This window comes from Monodon monoceros, unplaced genomic scaffold (assembly GCF_005190385.1).
Source record: "Monodon monoceros isolate NGI ecotype Baffin Bay Population unplaced genomic scaffold, NGI_Narwhal_1 Super_Scaffold_17, whole genome shotgun sequence".
In the NCBI taxonomy this organism is placed as follows: domain Eukaryota; kingdom Metazoa; phylum Chordata; class Mammalia; order Artiodactyla; family Monodontidae; genus Monodon; species Monodon monoceros.
Window position 1 is genome coordinate 3993972 of NW_021703773.1, and position 27748 is coordinate 4021719.

At 41.2% G+C, this 27748-nt stretch overlaps 1 protein-coding gene across 1 annotated transcript; it reads right to left on the minus strand.

The window, feature by feature from the left end:
• Positions 1 to 22814: 22814 nt before the first annotated feature.
• On the minus strand, positions 22815 to 24051 carry TCIM (transcriptional and immune response regulator). The gene has a single exon (XM_029226205.1). The coding sequence runs from the start codon at positions 24013 to 24015 to the stop codon at positions 23695 to 23697; it is 321 nt and encodes a 106-aa protein (XP_029082038.1). The 5' UTR covers positions 24016 to 24051; the 3' UTR covers positions 22815 to 23694.
• Positions 24052 to 27748: the final 3697 nt, after the last annotated feature.

A 27748-nucleotide genomic window follows, 5' to 3' on the forward strand; every position in this document is an offset into this window, starting at 1 on the left:
TCTTATTTTTATTCAACTAAAGTGTCATTTTCACTTTAATTAGTTCTATTTTTCCTTAGCGCAAGGTCCTAACCTGAATTAAAGTTGATGCTCTGACCTGTCTGAACGTGTTTACTAAATGATGGGCAAAGCTGTCAAGGGATTATTTTCATGAATATTTGGGGCTGAAGAGAGGGAGAGACATAGCAGGTGGATCTGAGACATTAGCTATCTCTATTCCGGCCCCATGGACTGGCACTAAGTTCTATGAAGAGAGGTCTATAGACAGAAGCCTTCTTTTTCATATTCTTTTCCCTTATGGCTGAGCACAGGATACTGCATATAGTTCCCTGTGCTATACAGCAGGACCTTGTTGTTTATCTGGACCCACAGCTTGCTTCTGCTAATCCCGAACTCCCACTCAATCTTCTCCCCACCCCCAGTCTGGGTCCTTCTGATTCAAATTCCTTGCAGAAGAAGCCACAAAGCACACCATCAGTCTTTGAATCATCAGGAGGCACCATGAACATAAACTTTTCTTGTGTCTGAGCTTCAAAGATTTGTATTATCATCAAAGAAGTTCAAGGAACAAAAATCTGTCTAGCATCTCTCTAAAGTGCATTATTTCCCAAAGTAAACCCAGTGGCTATTAAGATTTGACTGGAGATTTTGCCAAGAGATTGGGACGAACCCGAAAAAGACAATGTGAGGAATTCCTGAATTCTTTTCACGTGTGTCTAGTGTCCATGTTAACCAGGGAGCAGCTTTGATCTAACAACCAGATAACCCAGGAAGTAATCTGAAATTCTTCTAAATATCTATACCATCCTCAGGGCAGAACACAAGGGCAGGTCTTTTATTTCGATTCACCTGAAAAAGCAGCCTGGGCTCTAGGCTGTATTGAGTTCTTTAGCTTCCAATTTGTGAGCTCAGACAAGGCAGGAAGTAGCTAAAGATTAACAAGGTAAGCAAACTTGTTTGCTGTATGAACTAGGGGTAAGTTGGAGGCTAACTGCAGGAATGCTGAACCCTTAGGTTGGGCTGTGTGGTTTCCATAACAACTAATGACAGAACATGAGGCAAACAAGCGTGACTCATGAGAAATGTTTCTACTCAGTTCTTGGAGGCCAAATTTGGTCACTGGGGGACTTTGAAAGAATAGTCATCTCTCTTACTAATCACACGCAAAGGGCAAAGCACTCTTCCATCACAGAGCAATCTCCATCAGCGACAGAGGGGCCATGTTCATTCATCTGTGGGATCTGGGGGTCCCTACTATTCACACATGGCTGCTCCCTCCAAAGACCCCACTGCCAAGGGGGGTCCCCTGGATGCTACAGAGCAACAGACTGTTACTGCTTGATCATGTTGTACATGGTAACTGATTGGGGTCAGGACCACAGGGAATCGGACAGCAGTTTTTAGGGTTGGGGTCAGCATTGCTGTGTGAGCCGACTTCTACTGAATCGGGGTGGCAGTGATGTAAGGAAGAGAATGAGAGGATTTGTTCTAGATCTTCTTGAAAGACAGCCCGAGGCTCACAACCAACCAGTCTGCAAGTCACCTCCCTCCAGCCCTATCCTACACCTTCTCCATCACAAACAACCAGTCTGCAAGTCACCTCCCTCCAGCCCTATCCCACACCTTCTCCAAGTCATTACAGAGGAGGCTGCCCCTCTGCCTTCACACTCTGCTGTATCCCAGAGACTGTGCACAGCACCTCACTCTGACGGATTCTCTCCCCTTTCTGCAGGTCTGGCCACTTCCATGATTTCTGTCTTCTCCGTGTCATTGATTAAGGCTCCCCTTAACGCTCACGGCCACCATTTTCCCCTTACTCTCGACATCCTTTCTTGCCCCTTATCCTATCTACTTTCCACACAGCAACCAGGCTGATTTCCTAAAACCATGGATCCACTTCACCATTCTTCTCTTTGTAACACTTCACTGACTTTGCATTGCTGTAAGAGTCAAGTCCAAATAGCATGAGCTCCAGACACCAGGCTGCCTACTCTTCCTCCAAGCCACCAAGCTACCTGTCTTGTCTCAAAACATTTGCCCATCCGGCCCTTCTGCCTTTTCCTCCCATTCTTCACCTGGCTGAGGCATCCTTTAGAGCTTACTTTGAAAGTCCCTTTCTCAGTAAGGACCAATACAGTAAGTCCCCTACATACGAACAAGTTCTGTTCCGAGGGTGCATTCGTAAGTCCAATTTGTTCGTAAGTCCAACGAAGTTAGCCTAGGTACCCAGCTAGCACAATCGGCTATATAGTGCTGTACTGTAATAGGTTTATACTACTTTTCACACAAATAATACATAAAAAACAAACAAACACAAAAAATAAAGAAAACATGTTTAATCTTCCAGTCCAGTACCTTGAAAAGTAGTAGTCCAGTACAACAGCCGGCACACAGGGGCTGGCATCGAGTGGACAGGCAAGGAGAGTTACTGACTGGAGGAGGGAGAGCAGGTGGGAGATGGTAGAGCTGAAGGGTCGTCAGCAATAGGAGACGGAAGGCAAGCTGCCATTTCACTCACGCCTGATATTGGTGGAACGCACGATCGCATCTTTGAAAGTCCGCAACTTGGAAGTTCGTATGTAGGGGACTTCCTGTATAAACCAGGTGTTCTCTGACAATTTCCCGCAGGACACCCTGTACTTCAGGCCCACTACGATATTCTGAAACAATACATTTATTTACATTTGTGACTCATATTTTTTCTTGCAAACTCAACTTCAAGGTGACAGGAATCTCTGTCGTGTCACTTTACTCCCACGCCTAACACAGCTACATACATATTATTACTGTGTAGGAACTACACACATGTCAGTTAAAGTGAATTTGATTAATCTCATTTAAATGTAGCAGGGGAGGAGGAGGCAAGTGGTGTATTTATACTCCAAGGTACTGCTTCTCCTCAGGTAGAGATGACAGAAGTATACCACGCAAAAGATGTGCCTCAACTCACAATATTTGGGGAAGTAGTCTATTCAGGGAAGGTCCGTGATGCAAGTTCTTTGTCATCTCATGCACAGGCGAAATCGCCACGCTCGTTCTGGCCAACCTTGGTCTTGAATCATTTCCTGTCAGCTCTGGAGACGCCTCGAGTGCAGAACCAAACTGGCTTGGGAAGGATCTGTGTCTTTCTCAGGGCGGTTTGGCTCTGGGATGTCAGTCCTGCACTGCCGAGAGAACCTCCGTGATCCAAGTGCGTTTCTCAGGGAAGCCCTGGGATTTGGAATTGGTGAGTCATCTCCAGACTGACTAAGACACTGTGCCACAGAGAGTTCCTCTGAAAAATATTTTGCACAAGGATAAACTGCCTCTTTTTTTCCCTGTAAAGCCATGGCAAAATTACAGGACAAATTCATTCAGGAGGAATTGAACCATAATAAAAGATGACAATTAAAGTATTTGGAACCTAAAAGGTTGATTGCTTCTGTTCCAGTGTCTTCACATTTAAATTAGGATGAAGGGGTTTGGAGCATGAGGAATACAAATTATTGGGCAAGGATTCATCACCTCATTAATTGAAGAACGAACCTCTGAAATAGGGGAAGTTTTCTCAATTATTTGAATAAGGAAAATGAAGCTGAGAAGTGAAATGACTTGCCCAAAGTCACAGGACCAGTGAGTGACAGAACCAGGATGGAAGCACAGAGAGAAGGCTCCGTCAGATCCTCTCCTACTCTAAGTGTTCTCAGGGGAATCCAGGTTTCCATTTAACCAAAAACAGAACAGAACTAAAACAAAACAACACAGCTTATTTACTCATCCTATATAATCAAAATGTTGAGAAATAACGTGGAAATGTTTTCCTTTCTAAAACGTTAAGTTAGAATAATGAGTAAAGTGTGCTAGTCTGTTTATTGGATAATGGGTTTTAGTATAAGTCATTTGAAATGGACATTTTTATAACTCAAAAGCAGCCGAACATCGGCAGTTTCAGATTGCATTTGTCTTTGAATGGTCTGTCTCTCCTGACACCACAACATTTCATCTCTATTTTTAGCACTTAGCATATTGCCAATTACACAGCAGAAACCCAGTAAATGTTTATTGAAAGAATGAGCCAAGTTATATTATCTAAGATACAAATATCCCAGCATGTTACCCTTTTTTTTTTTTTTTTTGCGGTACGCGGGCCTCTCACTGCTGTGGCCTCTCCCGTTGCAGAGCACAGGCTCCGGACGCGCAGGCTCAGCGGCCATGGCTCACGGGCCCAGCCGCTCCAGGGCATGTGGGATCTTCCCGGACCGGGGCACGAACCCGTGTCCCCTGCATCTGCAGGCGGACTCTCAACCACTGCGCCACCAGGGAAGCCCCATGTTACACTTTTTATACAAAGATATAGCATTTTAATAAAATAGAGGGTAGATTTCTAAAGGCACCTTGGTGCAGAGGGACGTAGGAGGGCTTTGGAGTCAGGAAGATGTCAGATTTTCCCACCGGGGTCACTATATGAGACCTTGGGCAGGTGACTTACCCACTCTGGTCCTTAGTTTTCTCATCTGTGAAACAGGAACGGCAGTAGATACCTGTACGGCCAGCTATGAGGATGAAATGGGCCACTCTTACCCTAGGTACTCAACAAATGTTATTCCAGACTCATACCCCTACTCTTAAATTACCATTTAAAAAGTGAAAGCATTATTTCATTCTTTTTTGTGGCTGAGTAGTATTCCATTATATATATGTACCACATCTTCTTTATCCATTCCTCTGTTGATGGATGTTTAGGTTGTTTCCATGTCTTGGCTATTGTAAATAGTGCTACTATGAACGTTGGGGCGCATGTATCCTTTCAGATTATAATTTTCTCCAGATATATGCCCAGGAGTGGGATTGTGTTGGAGGGATAAATCAGGAACTTGAGATGAGCACACACACACTACTATATATAAGACAGATAACCAACAAGGACCTACTGTACAGCACAGGGAACTCTACCCGATATTCTGTGATGACCTATATGAGAAAAGAATCTGAGAAAGAATGAATATATGTATATGTATAACTGATTCACTTTGCTGTCCACCTGAAACAAATACAACATTGTAAATCAACTATACTCCAATAAAATTAAAATGTTAGAAAGTGTGAAAGCAAAATATGACAATAAAAAAAGCTTACCATATAAAAATAATAGCTACCACCTAATTTTTTAGAAGAAAACATGGAGTCCTAAAATGTTTATTGTTTGTAACATTGGCTTCAGCTAAGCCATAGTGACAAAATACTTAAGGGTCAATGGAAAATTCTGAGTTCTTAAAAAAATCATTATTTGAATGAAAATATGCATGGAAGCAATATTTCCCAAGTATCAATTATGTGAATACCTTAACATATAAATACAGCATAATAATGTGAACAAGTTGAAGAAAATAAAAATTCTAGCTGCAAGGATATATGGTATAGCACAGGAAATTATAGCATTTATCTTATAATAATCTTGAATGAAAACTTTTAATATAATATGTAAAAATACTGAATCACTATGCTGTACACCTGAAACTAATGTAACATTGGAAATCAACTATCCTTCAATTGCAAAAAAGGAAAAAAATTCTAGTTGCTTTCCTCTGTGGGAGAGGTATCTTTGTAATAAGAAGTTCTATTTTTATACTGCGAGATGGTAAACTTCCTGTGTCCTAAGTTCACTACCACTGCTCTGCCCTGTGAAGATGATAATGGTCAGCAAAGCAGAGCTATTTTGGTACCAAGTAAGGCTGCAAATTCTTCCTCATCAGCAAAGCTGAAGAAGAGACAAGGAAAAAGCATTTATGTTTGCAATTAAGTGGGTCCCTTGATGTTTAATAGTAAAAAAACAAAGCCTTTTGTTGATCTAAAACAATTTTGTATTTTAGGGGAAAGATAGTTCACATGGAAAAATGTCTTAGATTTTGTTGTGCTGCCATGTATGAAGACACACTTAGTGAAAAAAATGCATTACTTAATGTGTATTCACTACAGAGGAAGATTTTCAGATTATTTTTGGCCCTTCTTTTCTTGAGTGGAAATGCCCTGAATATTGTTTGTTTGTTTGTTTTTACTTTATTCCAGAAACATGAAGATCTTAACGGAGCTTTACTTATTTCATTTTCTAGGGATTGACATTGTGATTATTCGTGAAATTGAAATTTAATACCTTGTCTTTTCTTTTCTTTTTTTTTTTAAGACGTCACTTGACCACTTTATTGTTTAGGAATGCTAAAACTGAAAGACGTATAAAGGAAAGCATTACAATGATTTGAAGAAAAACAGTAAAGGCAACGTTTTCATTTTAGAAATTAATTTTTTAAATAGGGAATTTTTCTCCCCAATTTGTTTCATATTTTCAGAGCCTCTTCTAGGTGTCTGCCATTCTTAACCATTCCCTCAAACAGCAGTACACAATCTAAGGAATGTATGGAAGAGAGGAAAATATGCATCTCCGTTCTGTGTATGACAATGCAAATGTATAACTCACTCCATGACCCTTCATAACCTCACACCCAAATTAATTTCACATTCTGACTATCAAAAGACCCCTTAAACCAATACCTTGCCTTTTCATTCATTGAGCATTCAACAGATATTTATCGATTATTTGCTACGTGCTAGGCCCAGGCCTAGACTCTGAGGACCCAGTGACCTACAAGAAAAAATGCGTCTTAGAAGACATACAGATGTCCACCTTTCATATATGAAAAGATGCTCAGCATCACTAACTACTAGAGAAATGTGAGTCAAAACTACAATGAAGCACCACCTCACACTGGTCAGAATGGCCATCATTAAAAAGGCTACAAACAATAAATGCTGGAGAGGGTGTGGAGAAAACGGAACCCTCTTGCACTGTTGGGGGGAATGTAAATTGGTGCAGCCACTATGGAGAACAGTATGGAGGTTCCTTAAAAAACTAAAAACAGAGTCTCCATTTGATCCTGCAATCCCACTCCTAGGCATATATCCGGAGAAAACTATAATTCGAAAAGATACATGCAACCCAGTGTTCATTGCAGCACTGTTCACAATAGCCAGGAGATGGAATCAGCATAAATATCCAACAGCAGATGAAATGGTAAAGAAGATGTGGTATATATGCACAATGGAATATAACTCAGCCATAAAAAAGAAGGAAATAATGCCATTTGCAGCAACATGGGTGGATCTAGAGATAACCATACTAACTGAAGTAAGTCAGACAGAGAAAGACAAATATTATATATCACTTATATGTGGAATCTAAAAAAAATGATACAGATGAACTTACTTATAAGACAGAAATAGACTCATAGACATAGAAAATCAATTTATGGTTATCAAAGGGGATAGCGTGAAGGAGGGGAAGGTAGATTAGGAGTGTGGGATGGACATACACACACTACTGTATATAAAATAGATAAACAACAAGGACCTACTGTACAGCACAGGGAACTATAGTCAACATCTTGTAATAACCTATAATGGAAAAGAATCTGAAAAAGAATATATATATGTGTGTGTATGTGTGTATAACTGAATCACTTTGCTGTACACTTCAAACTAATACAACACTGTAAATTAACTATACTTCAGTTTTTTAAAAAGTGCCTTGCCTTCATTAAGCTTATATGCTGGGTGACTGCTCCCACCCTGATAACTATAATCCATGTTTTATTCATGGTGACACAGTACTAAAATGACCTGGTTCCTGTATGTATTCCGATCTGGTCTACCTACATTGAGTAGGGTATACACACAAACACACACACACGTTTAGTTCGTACACAACATAAAATTTAAGTTCAATTCAAATTCAACCGAGCAAATATTTATGAAGGCCCAATTCTGTAACATATACCATCGTGGAGTTTGGGTGCATTAGATCAAGTCTGGATAAATTAGACCAAGTCCTTCCCTTAAGGAGCTAACAACTGGGGGTAAACTGGTGGGGAAAGACTTGGCGAGAAATACCTGCCAGAGAGTGTAGGAAAAAAAAAAAAAGCAAACACTGACGCATAGCCCTAGATTTTAGGAGCTACCTGTATAAGGCAGACATTTGACTTAACCCGTAAAAACATAGAGGATTTGGGCTTCCCTGGTGGCGCAGTGGTTGAGAGTCCGCCTGCCGATGCAGGGGACACAGGTTCGTGCCCCGGTCCGGGAGGATCCCACGTGCCGTGGAGCTGGTGGGCCCGTAAGCCAGGGCCGCTGAGTCTGCGCGTCCAGAGCCTGTGCTCCACAACGGGAGAGGCCACAGCAGTGAGAGGCCCGCGTACCGCAAAAAAAAAAAAAAAAAAAAAAAAAACAAACATAGAGGATTTGAATAAATGGGGGAAAACGTTTTCAGGGAGGCCACGGAAATCTTTCTATTCTGAGTGGGGTCCACAGACAAGCAGCATTGGTGTCATCCGGAAGCTTTAGGTAAATCAGAATCTCAGGCCTCCTGCATTTTAACAGGATTCCCAGGTAAGTTGTGGACCTGTTTGAAGACAGTAACCTGGACCATTGAGGCTGGAGCCAGGAGTGTGTGAATGGCAGACCGTTGGACAAAGAATGAGAAAAGCTTGGAGTGGAATGAGGGCAGTACCTCAATCAACCTGGGACATGAGCAAATTCTAGTCAATTCCTATTTCCCAGGCAGGATTAACCCACTTTCTTTTCTGAGTTATTGCTATGATGTGTATTTTTCTTTTTTTTTGGTCCTACTTACTGCCCTATGTTATCTGCATTTGTGTTCGCCCTCCTCCTCTCCTCCCCCAATTCCACCACTAATATTTAAAGCAGAAACCTACCCATCTTGGCATCTCCTGAACCAAATATTTAAGAAATGATTGGACTGAACTATCCAAGTTGTAGTTATGCGATCATTAAGAATGAGGCACTGGCTTCGTCCTAAATTACTTAGAGTTCAGTATTGTAGCTGGACAAAGTTGTCAACCACCTGTTTGTTTATTTATTCAATAATTATTTACTGAATGCCAGGCATTTTCTACCTTCCCTTTCTGGGCCCTGGACATTTTTCACTTCCCTCGGCCTCTCAGCATCCCAGGTCCCTAAGTCTAACTTACCGCTCAGAACAAAGCGTGTCATTACCGATTGCATCATCAGTGACAAACTCTGCACCTTCTCAGTAGAAAATAAGGTCTCTGCTTCCAATGACAAATAAAAGGTTACCAGCAATTAATTGCAGGACATGCCAACGCCCTGGGACATGGAGACAATGGCTAGCTCTACTTAGTCTGAGTTAGAGGCTCACAAAAAGCTTCCTAAGAAATGAGATCTGATTCCAGAGGCGGAAGACGAGCATTTCCATAAGCAGTGATAAGGGTGAGGACATTCCAGGAAGACAGAATGAATGCAAGAATAGCAAGAAAACTGCTTTATAACAAGTTGCTGGTAGTAATTAATCCAGCCAATAATAGGTGCTGAATACATATCTTTTATTGAGTCCCTGTTAAGGGAATGAGGTAGATACGTTAAGAGACATAGAATCGTAAATTATTTTGTATGTCAGGCTAAGGAGGTGGGCTTGATGCTGAAGGCAGTGGGTAGACTCTGAATGTTTTGAGCAGGCAAGTTGGGCGCGGAGAGCGGCGTTTCAGAAAGCCAAGTCTAGCTATGATGTAAAGGACATCTTTAGGGGCAAGAGTTCAAGGTAATGAACCCCATCAATAACAGCAATGCTCTAATAGATGGTGACAGAGGCCCAGGTAAGGGTGACCGTGGCACGGGGGGGGGAAATGACTGATTACAGAGGAATAGCACAGAGGAATAAGCCCATGCATCTCCAAGTCCTGTGGATGGCTCCTCTCAGATTATCTCTAAAATCTAACTACTTCTCTCCACCCTGCCTCTTATGTACTCTACTCTGAACAATGCCAATAGTCACCTAAAAGATGTGTGCCGTTTCATGCTACTGCTACCCACTGGCTCTTTCCACAGAACGCTGCCAGACTGACCTTTTGAGACCGCAAACCAGAGTAGCGCCACTCTGCAGCGTGAAATTGGTCAGTGTCTCTATTTCCAATGTAACACACAGCGCAGACTCTGTAACCTGGTCTCCAGTGACTCAGCCCTGCCTCCGTCTCTAGCACATGCTGTTCCATCCCCTAATCTTTGGGTTCCAGCAACGTCAACTTGTTCTCATTTTCTCAGACAAGCTATGCTTTTCCCAACAGAATCTTGCTATAAATTAGTCACATTATTTGAAACTCTCTCTTCTCCATCCTTTGTCAAAAATCCATCCTTTGTCAAAATGGCTTCTACTCCTGTACATCGTGGCTTGTATTACAAGTGAGTTTAGACCTGTAAAATCAGCAATATTTTGAAAGTCCCTAAAAATCATTAGGAAATCGAATGAGCTCACTTTTCAAGGAAGGGGAATATGCTTACGTTTTGTTAAAAAAAAAAATCATACCGCATTTTAAACTTCTTTCTTTATTGTAGTAAAATCTACATAATATAAAATTTACCATTTTCACATTTTTAAGAGTACAGTTCAGTCGCATCAAGTATAGTCACTTCAGTGAACAACCATCCTCACCATCCGTCTCCAAAGCTTCTTCATCTTTCCAAAATGAAACTCTGTACCCATACTTGTTACTTAGAAAATACATATAGTAGCCATCTTAATAGGTGTGACGTTCACACTACATTTGATGACCCAGCTCTAAATTTAGGATTCAGAATGGCCATGATCTCATTTAGTCCCAATCCCTTATTATCAAGGAGGCTGAAGCCCAGCAGTTAAGTGACTCTCCCCATGGCACCCATCAGAATGGGTGTATAACCAGGTCTCATGATTCTGTGTTTCATGGAGCCTCTTGGACACTGGATACAAGAGTGGGGAATAAAAACTGTTAAGCTTCTGAGTGAGGAACACATCAGGGCTGAAATCAAATCAAATGTGAGATCGAGGCAGAATTCTTACATTGTACTTCCCTACATTCTTATAAGGTTAGAGCCGCATTGGAAAAGTTGATGAACCCCCCTTCAGAGCCTTAGTTTCCTCATCTATAAAATGGGGATACTAAAACCTGCCTTACAAAAATACTGAAAAGATGACATGAAACTAGTCAGCATCCAATATAGTGCCTGACACTGTGTAGTCACTGAAAAATATTCATTTTCCCTCCATCAGCTAATATGTAGCCTAAGAGTGGGCACGTGTTAGATGCTCAACCAAGGCTTTTGCTTGTTTGACTTGCTTTCACAAGCAACAGGGTCTCAAGCTGCCTTCGGCTTGGTTTTATTCTGGTCCTTTCTTTCCAGTTTCGGGTGGGTTCTAACAAAAGGTCAGAGGAACCGCAGAAGCAGATGGCCTTCCGGAAGCGCGTGCCAAAGGGATTGGCTGTGTGTCTTAGGGGTGACGTCTCCACCCATCACGCAGCTCTGAGGCTCAAGGGCAGATCCCCAACATTGTGTGTGTCTCTTCCTGCGCCCTCCCGGGTGCAGACTTCAAGTCTGACAAGGAAAATGTGCTGTGATCATCACACGGGGAGTGAACAGCTGCTCCAAGGTGGAGACTATTGTCAAGGCCCTCCTGGTAACAAAAAGAGGAAAGGGCCTATCAAAGCATTTCCTGCCGGCAGGAGCCGTGTGTTTCCATTAATTCTTTGCCCTCAGTAAGTCTGTCTTCCTCTGGCTAATGTCTCTCAATGTCCACTGTCCCAGAGAACAGAACAGACATTTATAGCAGTTAATTTTACACCCTTTCTAAACAGTGTGGTTTTTCAGGAGAGGAACTAGCTCAGATGTTCAGTGACATATGCTTATATATTTCATAAGGAGTAAAAGAGTATGGTTAAAGCAGTCAGGATTTTTCAAAATTCTGCCTACCCCCATCACCTGCTTTGGCACTGCCATGGGTCCATGGGGATGACTGTAAAGTCTCTGCCCTTCCTGCCCCATGAAGGAATTACAGAAAAACAATAATGAATGTTCTCTGAGCATGACATTGGTAAAACTCACCCCCATGGAGGGAATTAGCTAGCCATGGGAGTCAGTAAAAAAATGTATTTCTAAATGAATGAATGAGTTCTGTGAACCAAAGTTCTAAATGAATGTCTGAGTTTTGTGAACTGAATTAACGAGCCGTGGGAATAGGTAAAAAAGCATTTTTAAATAAGTGACTGAGTTTTGTGAACTAGTCTGGATTGGATCTCAGGGAAGTGAGCCCACAGGGTGACTACCAGTAATAAGTGTAGTTTCTTATAATGGGTTACAAAGAAGGAGGGGGGTGGGCATGGCGAGGACAAATAGGAGAGACAGAAAAGCAGAATTTGACAAATGCTTATCTAGCGCTTTTATGGTGAGAACCCCTAAGAGCTAATATTGCAAAAAGTAGTGAAGGATAATCCACTCCGGTGGCTGCTCTGGTCAATAGCCTTGCCAATCACCAGCATGTGAATGAGGTCATCCCACACCATCCAGCCACCAGCTGATCACAGACACATGAGAGAACCCAGGCTAGGAGAACCCCTAAGCTGCCCCCACAGAATCCTGAGCTAAATAGAGCAGTTGTCATTTTGAGTTACTAAGTATTGGGAGGGTTTGTTACACAGCAAAAGCTCAGTGTTGCAGTGATCAGTAGAGAAGAGTTCTGTGCTATGAGGCTAGTTCTTCAAACCTTATCAAAGCCAAGCTGACATTTGCCCTCCAGACACTGCCTCTCCCTTTGCTTTCATCTATACATTGTCCTCCTTCTGGCAGTTCAATTTCTCCCATAAATGAATAAATGAGTGATTTTGTTCACCATGCAGACTGTGATTTTGATTAGGGTGAGCGAGTCTTTCTGTCTTTTGAGCCTGGCGCCCACAATACTGAGTTTCTGGTCTTCCTTAGCTGAGAAGCAGAGTTCTGAGCTGTAATGCAACCAGCATGTCTCTGTCCTGCCCAAGCAACCAGCTCTGTCCCATTTGCTTGAATGTTTACAAACCTCCCTAACGGCAACACTGAGTTTTTAAAGTTGAAAAACAAATCCATTTTTTACATCAGCTTCAAAATAATAAGAAAAAGCTATAAAAGAGTAAAGGTTCACTGAAATCGGTGTGAAAGCTGATTAGGGGGTTAGAGGATCGGGTCTTGACATCTTTCAAGGATGATAGAGAATCATGTGCCTTTTGACCCCATGAGAAGGGTGAGGATGTTGACATCTTCAACATCCAAATGTGTGTAGAATGAAAAGATAATACCAGTTCCCACCTACGTAGTGTGACTTCAATGAACTTAAAGTTACAAACCAGACACTCGGATTGTTATTTTGAATCCAAATGTCCCCACACTTACTTGGCCGACTTACTTTAGTCAAGTGATGTCATTAGATGATTGCTCAGCATCACACTACTGTAATCTTAATTGCTGGTATGATAATACATTTAGGCTTTTTCTCCCCCCAATTTCCCAACTGAAATCAGACAATAGCCCGAGGCATTCAGTTTCTAAAAACACACTGCAAGGCTTTATTCCACAAAGGTCCCCACGCTTCTCAATTACAGACTAGAAAACTCTCTAAATCTGTGCCATTCATTCTGAAATTCTTGCCACATGTGGTACGAGGTATAGCATTACTTTTGGGATCAGCACAGTCTTTTTTCAGTGTCTATCACTTGGAGTTTTTAAACCTAGACTGTCTCATCCCCTCTCTTCTTCACACTCACCCAAATAAGATGCCAATGTCCTGGCAGTGACTCTTGGTACATGCCTGAAGCTGGAAGGAGATATGGGAAAACAATACGTTTCAGTCTTAGGTCCATAACCAGAGGTGCAAAAATTATGTCGAGAACAACAGAATTAGGCGCCATCAGCAAACTCAGTTCACAGATGTTCAGAGAACGTGTGCATTTCCACTGAACATTTTGAAACCTTTCATGTGTGAGGAAAAGCAACAAAAGTGCTTAGTGGCAGAAACACCTTCCCCACGTGACTCTTTCAACACAACTGTGACCCGGGCCACAGCTCAGTTACTCAACCCCAGTGGGCCCCTGCCAACTGAGCCCCCCTTTGAGATGTGGAGGAGACCAAAAGGATGCCGAGGAGTGTGTGTTGATTTCAGAGATTAGTCAGTTGATACATCAAATACCATATGTTTATTTGACGTGTGTATGTTCATATGAACACACACTTATTAAGTACCTCCCCCGTGTTAGGCTCTGCTGGAAGCTTTGTGCTGTTCAACCACAAGCACAGCACCACATCTGTCACCAAGGATCTTACCCTTATAGGTACTTAACACCCAACCATTTAGTTTATGCTTATGACAGTCAAAAGAATAAGTATGTTACGAGCCAAATTTGGTCCCAACTTCATTTGTTAAAGTCCTAACCCCCAGTGCCTCAGAATGTGACTGTGTTTGGAGATAGGACCTGCAAAGAGGTAACTGAGGGATACAAAGTTATATGGGTGGGGCCCTAATCCAATCTGACTGGTGACCTTTTAAGAAAAGGAGATTAAGACACAGAGAAGAGAGACACTGAAGACACAGAGAAAAGATGACAAGGAGAGAAGCCTCAGAGGAAACCAGCCCTGCTGACAGCTTGAGCTTCAACTTCTAGCCTCTAGAACCGTGAGGAGATCACTTGTTTAAGCCACCCGACCTGTGATACTTTGTTATGACAGTCTTAACAAACTAAAACAGGAGGTATTATTATCCTTATTCTATAATGATAAAGGAAGGCTGAGAGAGATTAAATAATTTACTCAGAACTTAAACATGGTACTAAACTGCTGAGGACAGATTAGAATCCAGTTCTTACACCCAAAACACACTCTGTTTATCTTCCCGCTGTCCACCACATGGAATATCTGACTGTCTGCTTTTTAACAGCCAAGACCAGTGCTGAGAAAATCGGGGGCGGTTGTTTTTCTTCAGCTCACCCCCACATTCTGTGTCCTCCTTTACCAATTTTAGATGCCCCCTTATCCCTAGTTTCCAGCTTCCTGCTCAGCTGCCCATTCTCCCCTTAAAATGAAAACCACATTTTCTCAGTGAAGGATACTTGTTTTTAGGAAGAAAGTGTTTTGTTACCTGTTAGTACGCTAAATTATATAAGCGATTGTCAGTGATTAGTGCCAAACCTTCCTTTTTATTTATTTTTTTAAAGTTTTTATTGGAGTATAGCTGCTTTACAATGTTATGTTGGTTTCTACTGTACAGCAAAGTGAATCAGCTATATGTACACATACATCCCCTCTTTTTTGGATTTCCTTCCCATTTAGGTCACCACAGAGCATTGAGTAGAGTTCCCTGTGCTATACAGTAGGTTTTCATTAGTTATTAAACCTTCCTTTTTAAAAGGCTAACTTTAGGGAATTCCCTGGTGGTCCAGTGGTTAAGGACTTGGCACTTTCACTGCCATGGCCCAGGTTGAATCCCTGGTCGGGGAACAGAGATCCCACAAGCTGCGAGGTGAGGCCAGAAAAAAAAGAAAAAAAAAAAAAAAAGAGTAACTTTAAAAGAATAACTTGTCTGGATTAAGAAATGAAGTCTCCAGGATAGCAGGCAAGTGGTAAATATATTTAGGGGGAAGAAAGCCTTCCATCCATTTGAAAGTGTATTTTAATTGCTAAGACTGTGTGCCATATGGGGGGTTAGCTAACGGTGATCAGATAAGATTTTTTAGAATATAGCATTTATGAACAAAGTCAAAATAATGGTATTGTTTGGGTGGAAGGTCATAGGCACAATGTATTCCAGGATGAGGTAACAGGCACACCTTGGGTCAACAGTTTGTTTAGTCAAAAATGTATTGAGGCCTGCAATGTACCTGGGGAGACACAGATGAACTTAAACGGGCCACATCCTCACTGCGCACGGTGGTGAATTTAATCTGGGTCAGTGATTCTGGATTTGACCTTGCAGCAAAATCACCTGGGGAGTGATTTAAGAACAGAGATAGCAGGTGACCAGCCCCAGAAATTCTGAATCATTAAATCCAAGGACCTGGATTTTAAAACATCTCCTAAGAGATTCTGATAACAGTAGGTTTGGAAACAACAGCCCTGCTGGAGGTATTCCGCAAAACTGGTGGGAGAAGATGCTCTGATATCAGCACTTCAGATGCTGTGGTTCCTATGACGCTAAGATCAGCAGGATTCTCCAAAGCCTTCCCGATGATAAAAACTGAGCATAAATAATAAACATGGACAAACTGCAGGAGAATAAAAAGAAAATATAGGAAGCAGAAGTGTTTCTCCTGATAAAACGTGTACCTATCGAAGTAGACAAATATCAGACAGAAATCCAAGGAAAAGAAACCCCAGAAAAGGAGCAGAAACATTAGTCTACACACATTGCAATTATTAAAATCCAAGAGAACTTATACTCTCCTCAAAATATGTCCTTTTTGGGGTCTGTTTTTCAATTAATGACAGAATTAGTATGTTAGGAAGAACTCTGGCCAATGCCATCAAGTCAAATCCTTTTTGTCTTATAGTAAGAAATGCCATCAATAGGAGATCCAGTGGTAACGTAAGAAAACAATTCCTTACATCTTATGTTCTTCACAGTTGACTATAGAGTTTTGTAAAAATACCCATTACTGGGCTCAATGCCCAGAGATTTGGGACCAGGAATCTATCTATCTATCTATCTATCTATCTATCTATCTATCTATCTATATTTATTTATTTATTTATTGGCTGCATTAGGTCTTAGTTGTAGCATGCATTGGGCTCTTCGTTGCAGTGACTGGGCTTCTCTCTAGTTGTGGCAAGTGGGCTCCAGCGCGTGCGGGCTCAGTAGTTGTGACTCGCAGGCTCAGTGGTTGTGGCACATGGGCTTAGCTGCCCCGCGGCATGTGGGATCTTAGTTCCTCAACCAGGGATGGAACCGGTGTCCCCTGCATTGCAAGACAGATTCTTAACCACTGGACCACCAGGGAAGTCCCAGGAATCTATATTTTTAAAACGACACAGGTGGTTATGACTCTCACCCAGCATGGAGATTGTCTCAGTGACTCTGACATTGCTTGGATGTGGAAGAGATAGTCATAATATTAGCAGCTGGCCCTGACATTGGCCCCCAGCCACCAGGAAAGAGGCAGGCTACTAAAAAAAAACATAGATGGAGTCAGATCCACAAAATCATCACTAAGAGTGATGTCAAAGAACATGCTTCCTGCATTTTCTTCTAGGAGTTTTATGGTTTCAGGTCTTATATTCAAGTCTTTAATCCATTTTGAGTTAATTTTTGTGTATGGTGTAAGATAGTGGTCTAAGTTTCGTTCTTTTGCTGTCCAGTTTTCCCAGCACGATTTATTGAAGAGATTACCCTTTCTCCCTTGTATATTCTCTATGTGTTTGGGTTTATTTCTGGACTCTCTATTGATCTGTGTGTCTGTTTTTGTGCCAGTAACATACTGTCTTGATTACTATAGGTTTGTGATATAGTTTGAAATCAGGAAGTGTCATACCTCTAGCTTTGTTCTTCTTTCTCAGAATTATTTTTGCTATTTGGGATCTTTCCTGGTTCCAAAGGCAAAGGAAAGAAAAGCAAAAATAAACAAATGGGGCTATATCAAACTAAAAAACTTCTGCACAATGAAAGAAACCATCATCAAAATAAAAAGGCAGCCTTCTGACTGGAAGAAGATATTTTCAAATCATATATACAATGAAGGGTTAATATTCAAAATATCTAAAGAACTCATACAACTCAATAACAAAAAACAAACAACCTGATGAAAAAACGGGCAGAAGATCTGAATAGACATTTTTCCAAAGAAGACATACAAATGGTCAACAGGCACATGAAAAGATGTTCAATATCACTAATTATTAGGGAAATGCAAAGTAACATCACAATGAGATTTCACCTTACCCTTGTTAGAATCACTGTGATGGAAAAGACAAGAAATAACAAATGTTGATGAGAATGTGGAAAAAGGGAACCCTCATACATTGTTGGTGGAACTGTTCAGCTGCTGTGGAAAACAGTATGGCAATTCCTCAAAAAAAATTAATAATAGAAGTGCCATATGTCCCAGCTATTCCACTTCTAGCTATTTATCTGAAGAATATGAAAACACTAATTTACAAAGATATATGAACCCCCATGTTCATTGCAGCATTATTCTTAATAGCAAAGATGTGGAAACAAACTGTGTCTATCAATGGCTGAATAGGTAAAGAAGATGGGATACACACACACACACACACACACACACACACACACAGTGGAATAATACTCAGCCATGAAAAAGAATGGAATGCTGCCATTTGCAACAACATGGATGGACCTTGGATATATTACGCTAAGTGAAATAAGTCAGACAGAGGTAAACAAGAACAGTATGATTTCACTCATGTGGAATCTAAAAAATAAAGCAAAACAAACGAACACTCAAAATAAAATAAAAACAAGCTCATAGACACAGAGAACAGACTAATGGTTACCAGAGGGGAAGGGGTGGGTGAAATGGGATGGTGATGGATGGTAACTAGACTTGTGGTGTTGATCACTTCGTAGTGTATACAGATGTCAAATTATGTCGCTGTACACCTGAAAATTACATAATAAAAAAAATCGTAAAACAAGAAGGATCCACAGAAAGTTACTTCTCTCACATTCTGCCTTCAGCAACAACTAGTAAAGATCAAAACTTTTAAATTAGGCTTTTGTTTTATTGAACAGAAATTCTTTTCATATGTGGAATACCAACCAATCCAGAAAGAAATCCTATCACGTAAGGTGATAGGTACAGTTATTATTTCCCATGTATGTAGAATATGTGATCTAGAAGTCATAGCCATTAGCCCACCAGATCTATTGTTTTTTGCTTCCAGATGAAAACCAGGGATAAAAAAGGAATTTGCTTCAGGCAGAGTTGGGAAAAACCCCAGAAAGCCAGACTCAGTCTGGTGGTATTTGCTCAATACCATGTCCACGTAGGAGGAAACAAAGGCTCAGGAACAAAACTTCTGTGCTCCTCTTAGGACTGTGTCTGTGTGTGTGTGTGTGTGTATGTGTGTGCGCGTGGGTGTGTGCATTTGTGCACGTGCGTGTGCTCGTGTGCATGTGTGTAAAGCAGAGGGAGGAGGAAGGTGGCTACAACAAAAGTCTTCCAACCCCTCATCCATGTTTTTAAAACCACTGCTACACCTTATTGGGACAGGATTTTTATTTCCACTGTTCCATAAGCTAGTTTTGCCAATACACGAGTGAACCCAATCCATTGTCACTGTGTGCATACCTTACCACAGAACACATTTGTGTGTCTGTAATGATCACTGAAAATATCCAGTGACTTTTTTTGCAGAAGAGCTATTTAAATGAAGAGAGAGCTCAGTAGCCATTAAGTGATAATATTTGTTGAATAATGACATATTCTAAGATTCAAGCATAGTCACAATTTCTTACAAATTTAATTAGGGATTAGTTTGTGGTTCCCCTAATCTGGACTCCCAACACACTTTTTTTAGAATCTCTAACTTCTGTTTCATCTTCAGATTCCACAGAGTTACTCATTTATTATTGAGTTGTGAAAGAGCTGTATGGCTTTTCACCTCAGTAGACCAACTGTGAGCAAACAGTCTGCAAGAAATCACTGTAGCCTCCAACCATGTGTTCAGTTGCCAGACAGTGCATTACTTTTCAAAATATTAACTGTATCTTTTCGTAAGGCCTGATACATAATAGGTAGGCAGTAAATGTTACTCTTCTGTTGAAAGTCCTTCATGCTTCTTTCTTTCCTTCAGGATAAAATTAATGCTCAAGCTTGTCTTTTAGACTCAGCTGCCTTTCTAGTGATTGCTCCAAATGCTTAGGCCCCTAACCATGAACTGCATAGAGATTCTCAAACAATGTACACTCTTTCCCACCTCCTTGCCTTTGCGGATGCTACACCCAAATGCCAGAATGACATTTTTCCTCTCCATTCTCCTAAATCCTACTTTGAAACTTCTCTATGGATTCTTCTAGGATCTCCCCAGTTTGGAATAGATTTTCACCAGTTCTGCTGCTACTCTCTACACCCCGTCACCACCCCCCCCACACACACACACCCACACACATTCACACTCACAAACACACACACACCTCTGCTCCCATAGCGTCCTGTTTAAACTTCTATCATGGATCTCACTGTATTCATTTTAAAACCTTCTCTCACTCCTCTGACAAGGAGACTAGAGATTTGTTCTGTCCATGGCAGCCCACACGTGGGTGCTTACTACATTTCTGTTTCACAAATGGAGAAGGTAGAGACCCTGATTCCACTCTACAACTCCCTGTGTGTGACAAAGGGTGTCAATTAAATTACATGCCATTTCGGGAAGCCCTTGTGTGGAATTTGGAAGGGTAGATGAAGCGCTTTGAAAGGGCATGCGATTCCTAGACCACAGCTTAATGATTTGTTTGTTAGGAAGGCTCTCCAAGGGAACAGCTGTCACATTCTCTGACTACCCTCGGACAACGGGAAACAAATATCAGGCAGTCACATATCCCAGGCCCCTTTCTCAGTAAATCTCATCTGTCAGCAATTCCTACGGGTACGAACCCTCCTTTGCTGGGCCAGGGCTGGGAACTGAGAAGGTTTATACTGAGTGAATAAAACCATGAATCCACAGTTTCTAACTTCCCCCAGTGAGCAAACCGAGACCCAAAGCCTTGACTGTTGACTCAGAAGAGAACTTAGATGTGATCTTTTGTTCCAAGGTGCTAACCCAGGTGTTATTTTAACTGCAGACTAGAAAGGCTATATCTGAGAAATCTTTGATACAATTAAAATGATTGAGAAGCTTTCCGCATGAAGTGCAAATGCCAAATAAATAGACAAATAGACACAGATCAGATAAAAATGATTTATCAGAGGGCTTGTTTTCCTGTCTTTCTTACTAGCATATAAGTAATTGTCACTTCAAAGGATAAAAGAGAAATTTAGTTCCTGCTAGAGGAGCAGTCTAACCTAGTGGTTCGGAATGAAGGCTTTCTGGGTTTGATTCCTGCCTTCATTAGCTGTGTGTTATTGGGAAATTTACTGCACCTCTCTGTGCTTCAGTTTCATTACTATACATACATAGGCACATGCATGCACACGCATGCTTTTATATCACGGTACTAATGAAGTGGTTTAATACACACACAAGAAAACCACTTAGAAAATTGTCTGGTGAATAGTAAGCACTAGTGAAAGTTAGTTGTTGTTATTATGATCCTGATGATAGAAAAATATTAATGAGCTATTTCACCTTTGTTGCTTTTATTTCTTCTATTATAATGAGATGTCTTGAGATGTATTCAGTCGTCCTTGTGCCGTTGAAGGATTTCTGAACAGAACTAATCCTACCTGTTCTAATGATGGATCCTTTCACCTCACATTAAATAATAAAAATATCACGAAGTTAAAAATCATCCTTGTGCATTGATTCCAACTTCTGTTCTCCATGAAGGAGAAGGATGCCACGCTTGTGTAACAGTCTACAGAAAGAATTATTATTCTCCACACCATTGTGGATCATATCCCAACTGCTTTTTAATTTGTTCCCCATGTTATGGTCCTGCAGTCAGAAAATAATAATAATATCCTGCAAGAAAACTAAGTTAATACACAGTGATGTGAAAAGTGGGTAAGATACGCATTGTACTCTATTGAAAACAACAGAGGCAGAGAATGTAGTTATGAGTACGTATGATAAACTCAACCTTTGAATGACGTTCAGCATCTGAGATGTGTTTAAATTCTTGGAGTGGAAGGTAAGTTGAACATGTTCACGGAGATTGTGGAGTCTGATAACTTCTCTGGGGGAGTAACTTACTAAATTTCCTTCCCAAGCAGTTTATCACTGTCTTTGGGGCACCCTAGATGGACAGAGAAAATGTGTCACTGACAGGCCCTATGAGAGGTAGGTAGCTTATTCATTTCCAAAGCCTTCACTTTGATGATCCCCAAATACCATCACTAGCCAAGCCTTCCACCTGTAAGAACTCCTTCTTTTTTGTTCTTAACTGATTTTGGTTTCATGGATGTCTTTGCAAATCTGATGGAAATTAGAAATACTCCTCCAGGAAAAATGCACACACACACAATTTTGCATATTGATCCATGTTTTTTATGGATGCTGTCATGTAAAAAAAATCCTTTTTAAATGGAATGATTTATATTATCTTCAGTAAATGAATCAATTAACATTTGAAAACCGACTTGACTACTTAATTTCTTTTTTAAAAAATATGTTATTTAAAAACTGACTTATAACTCTCCCCAAAGATTTCAGATCTTTCACTTTTGTTTTACTATGATCAGCAGTTTCAAAAAGCTTTGTAGATGCTTCTGAAACACTTAATTTCTAGGGAAATTTTAAAATTTATTTCTGCTAGGAAAGTGCAGCAGGCATTGCTATATACCTTCTTAGAAATATTTTATTATAATCTTATGAGGAAATAAGCAAAGAGACTGCAATGTTATTCCCATATTGGTTTATATTAAATAAACATTGATAAGCCACAAAATCTTGATCGTAATTCAGACTCTGACCCTCAGATATATTGTTTTGGGAGAAATAAATGTACACAGCTACCATAGCCACAGAGGAAAAATGTCAAAAATATGGAGAGAAAAACCTTTTGAAACTCACCCTGTATGGATACATAAACAAAAATACTGATGAGCCACTGTATGAATTCTATGCCTGTATCTTATATTTTAAAGTCGGGACAGAGAAACTTCCTAGATACTTGATGTAAGAATTTGCTTTGAATAAGGTGGCAATGCAAAGCTACTTTAAAAGCACCTCTTACTCTTAGAGTAAAATCCTTAGAAAAGCTTATGAAAGTTTATAATAATAAAAATTACCATCTTACTTTTCCTTTGAGACCAATCATCACACACCAAGAGCAGCTAAGTTTATAATAATTTATTAAGGTTGCATATCATTTGTCATGAATAATAAATTATAGAAACCATAGCATCTTTATAAACTATTAAGTGTATCATATTCACTTCCTAATGCTTATTGCAGTAACGGTAAGAAATTTAGATTATATTTTAGCATTAGTTAGAAGATTTTAAAAAACTATAAAATTTGTTCACAGTACTTCGGATTTATGAAGGACCCTATTATTTTAACTTTTGGGCAAGCAGTTCGAAATGAGTAAAAACCCCTTACAAACCAGAAGGTGGCGCACGGTTTCACTGAGCTGCCGAAAATAATGCAGTTCCTTGAATTTGTACTTACACCCATGCGGTGCACTTTTTAAGACATTGTAATAAATGCAAATAAATAATCAATTGCTGATCTCTAAAAAAAAAAAAAAATCTACCAATAGACAACATTGAAGCTTGGCAACACTTTGAACATTCAAATAAAAAATTCAGTAAACAATTGCAGCATGGAATTCTCTCTCCTGTTCCCCATTTCCCTCCCCCTACCCAGTTTGGTTAAGGAAAAAAAGTTCAGGTTGAGTTTAAGTCCTAGGGACTGACAGGGAGACCCTGGCCTCCATTCTTCCCCAGACTTCTGTTATCTACAGTTTCAGTTCTCATTATGTCTGTCCAGACTCGCCCCTGACATCAGCATCGGTCCTTTTCCCGCAGGGGGAGTTTTCCAGTCCTTGCTGAAAGCATTTCCTTCTCCACTGTAACAGCACAGGTGTGAAATTAGTTGGAGTCTTTGTAACAAGTTCGTTCTGTTCCTATGGAAGAGAAACTTACAAGGCAGCAACAAGATGCTGTGCGCGTTAGGTTTCATAGACTGGCTTGGTCTTTAAATGTCCGGTCTTGGCTAATGTCCTTATCCATCCTCTGGTCCTCAGTGAACTTTGATGGAATATTTCCGCAGTTTCAGAAATTGGAAAAGCTTGTCTTTCGTCCTCTTCTTCAGAGCCATCAGGGCTCGTGTTTTCTCCTCCAAATCTTGATCTATGGCAAAAATGATCTTAGCTCTCTCCTCTGCTTTCTTGTCCCCAGAGTTTTTGAAGAGCCTCTGTAATGCTTCTTGGTCTATGTTTTCAAAGATGTTGCCCACGGCTTTCTTACGTGAGGCTGTGTCGAAGTGGTAGCCGTGGATGGACGGGCTTACTCGCAATGAGGTGGACATGCTTCTGGCCGGGTGGCTTGGCTTGGCTTTCATCGATGTGTGAATCTTCGGGAATTCAGCTCCCGGGCTCTCCAGAGAGTCTGTAGCAAAATCATTCCGGGACTGCTATTTAAAGTGTGAACAAAAGCTCCAGGCTCAGATTACACTGGTGACATCAGAGTGATCTCAAGGAAGCATAATCACAGAGAGGTTTAACAGTTGAGCTGCCAATATCCTGTTCTTGTGCTAAATGTTACTAAAAGCTGTGTTCAGTGATGGGGCAGGAAAGGGGGGTATTTCTCTTTACCACATCTGTGGCCATAGAATTGTAGACTCGGACCCTTCTACAGGAAAAAAAAAAAAAAAAAGCTGAAACCAGGACAGCACAAAGATAAGAGACAAATAAGGTGGCTTAGACCCTCAAATCTTTCCAGACAACAACCAAAGCAAAGGGTTCTGCCAGCCACCAGAAAGTTTTAATTCCCAGGGAAGTTATTAAAGTGCAGTCCCAACATTTGGCAGCCCACACCAGCGGCCTGTGGACATCTCTAGCCAGGGCAACCCCAAAGCTATTGAGAGACAGCTTAAGCATCAAGGACATTGATTTGGAGTATGTCTGCTGTAGAAGGGGGGTCAGACACTACAAAACGCTGATGTGACACAGCCTGAGTCCGTGACCATTCAGAGCCTGCGTCCAAGAGCAGACCTGCAATTGCTGAATAAAATTTTCGTTTAATAATAATCATAGCAATAGACAGTGTCTCCTTAAGCTTGTGTATATATCAACAACAATGTCAAAAAAAGCCGGAGGGAGAGTTAAAAGGTGCTTTTATGTACATAGCACTCAAAAGGGATGAGTTGACTTTTTCCTCTCATATTTATTTTGGCATCAGTCAGACACAGTCAGAACAATACTTCCTTTGGAAGAATTTAAATTCATTCTTTCTACCTTCCACAATATTCAGCCAGCCACTGTCCCCACTGGTGTATAGAACACTTACATTCCACCAAGGTTCAATGTCAGCTTCAAAGGGCTCCAGAGACTTCTCTTCAGGGACCTTCTGCCGGGTCCTGGTGCTCTCAGAAACAGGGCTGGCCTTTGTTTTCCTCTCATCTAGTCATCTAGAAAGGTGCACAAAGGGAGAGCATGTAGACAAGGTACCTCACTAGAGAAATGAGTTAGAGGCTCTTCTCATATATTCATTCATTCACTCGTTTATTCAATCAGTATTTATTCAAGGTCGACTTTTAGCTGGAACTTTTCTAGGCATTGGAAATATAACAGGAAACCACACTAAACCAAATAAAAAACAAAACATCCCTACCTTACCTTTGTGGAGTTTACATGCAGCTGGGAAAGGACGTCACAGGGTAATGCATGAGGCAGTTTGTACAGGAGAAGCAAGGGAGGGTTGGAATTTGCATAGGATGTCCAGAGGCAGCTTCCCCATGTGACCTTGTGCAAAGACCTGAGGGAGCTGAGGGAGGAGCCTGTGTAGACAGACACCTGGGGGGAAGGGTGTTGTAGGCAGGGGTACAGCAAGTGCCAAGGCCTGAACATAAGAGCATGTGTGGCGTGTAGGAGAAACAGCCAGGAGCTCAGCCTGGCTGGAGCAGAGTCACCAGAGAAGAGTGAGAAGGGGATTCAGGGTAAGAAAGCCAGGGGCAGATTGAGTACAACCCTGCACTCACAAATATCCTGTGCTCACAACCCTGTCTCACAAATTTCCCTTTTACTCTGTAGGAGATAGGTAGCCTTTGGGGAATTTGGAGCTGAGAAATGACACAATTTTTCTTATCATTAAAAAAATAAATAAATAAATAACTGTCACTTCTTAGTAGAGAATAGATTGTAGGGAAACAAATCAGATTCTGGGCATATTATGAAAGGGGAGTCGAAAGGATTGCAGACGGTCCCAACCTGGGGAACCAGACAGACTGGAGCCCAGAACACACTCTTCGTGAAAGCTGCTTCCTTGAGAGATGTTTCTAGGTGAGCTGGTGTTCAACGTGCCAACCACGGCAGGTGATACTTGTTCTGGTTTCTCCATGGAGAACCCTATGTTCCGCTTCCCACGACTAGAGATTTCCTGGCATATCTAGCACACCTTTGTGGCAGCCTCACTAACGTAAAAATAGTTATTATTCCATCATCAAAAAGTCTACATACAATAAATGCTGGAGAGGGTGTGGAGAGAAGGGAACCCGCCTACACTGTTGGTGGGAATGTAAATTGGTGCAGCCACTATGGAGAACAGGATGGAGGTTCCTTAAAAAACTAAAAATAGAACTACTGTATGATCCAGCAATCTCACTCCTGGGCATATATCCGGAGAAAATCATAATTCGAAAAGATACATGCACCCCAGTGTTCATTGCAGCTCTATTTACAATAGCCAAGACATGGAAGCAACCTAAATGTCCATCGACATATGAGTGGATAAAGAAGATGTGGTACATGTATGCAATGGAATATTACTCAGCCATAAAAAGAATGAAATAATGCCTTTTGCAGCAACATGGATGGACCTAGAGATTGCCATACTGAGTGAAGTAAGTCAGAGAAAGAGAAATAAAATATCGTATGATATCACTTGTATGCGGAATCTAAAAAGAAATGGTACAAATGAACTTATTTACAAAACAGAAACGGACTCACAGACTTAGAGAATGAACTTATGGTTACCAGTGGGGGAAGGGTGGAGGGAAGGGATAGTCGGGGAGTTTGGGACTGACATGGACATAACCTGTCTTAACTGTCATTGCTCAAGGCTTCATCAGCCTTTTCATGATCTGCCCTTTGTTGAGGTGACTCTTATGCAGGCTCACAGTTTTTATCCTCTATTCATTAATGAATCCCAAATTTTGATTTCCAACCTGCCCCTGTCCTTTAAAGTATAGATTCATTTATTTAACTAACTATAGAATACTTACGCAACACATGTATGCCATTAATATCTGTTCAGTTGTAAAAGTCAGAAACCCAGTTATAATCTTCTGTAATCTTTAATATCTCATTCTCTTTATCCCCTCTATCTATCTATCCATCTGTATATGTCACCAAGTTCTGTCAATTCTATCTGCAAATATTTCTCAAATCGATCCAGTTTCTCTCTGTTTTTCCTGCCACTCTTTAGATAAGCCTCAATAGGGCGGATGCTCTGATGCACAACCCAAGCATTCTCATTAAGTTTTCCCCAGATGCTCAGCTGTCAGCTGCCTTCGGAGGTTGTCACCACTGAAGGAGGTCATGTCACCTGAGGCACCTCCCCTTCCTGGTGCAGCTGTATCTAGTGACTGGTCAATACGCGGGTGGAAATGCCCACTCCCCTCACCCCAATTCTGAGGGCTCTTCTACACTTCAGAACATCCTTTAGGCTCTGCCCAATCTTGTCTCTTTCCCATCTCTTGGAAATGATCCCAAGAGCTCTCGGTGACGGACCACCTGCCTGCTGCTCGCCAGCTCAGAGTCTGCTTCCCCGGGATCCTGGTCCATGACACCCCATCTTCTCTCACCTGGACCAAGGCCAGACCTCTATCCTGGTGTTCCTGCTTCCACTCTTGTTCTCCATTCTCTGTGCAGCACCCAGAGCAATACTGTCTAATAAGCAATCTGGTCAGACCACTCCTGCTATTTTTCTTAGGATAAGCCTCCAAAATCCTAACACAACCTTTCTGAGCCTGACCTGCTCTGGTCCCTGGCTACTCCTGCCGCATGATAATTTGCCACTCTCTGCCCTGCTTTCCAGTTCCTTGAATGCACTATGCCCATTTGCACATATATTTC

What these genes read in the sequence shown, in the direction of transcription:
- TCIM (XM_029226205.1), bottom strand. Translation starts at nt 24,015, where the DNA reads ATGAAAGCCAAGCCAAGCCACCCGGCCAGAAGCATGTCCACCTCATTG.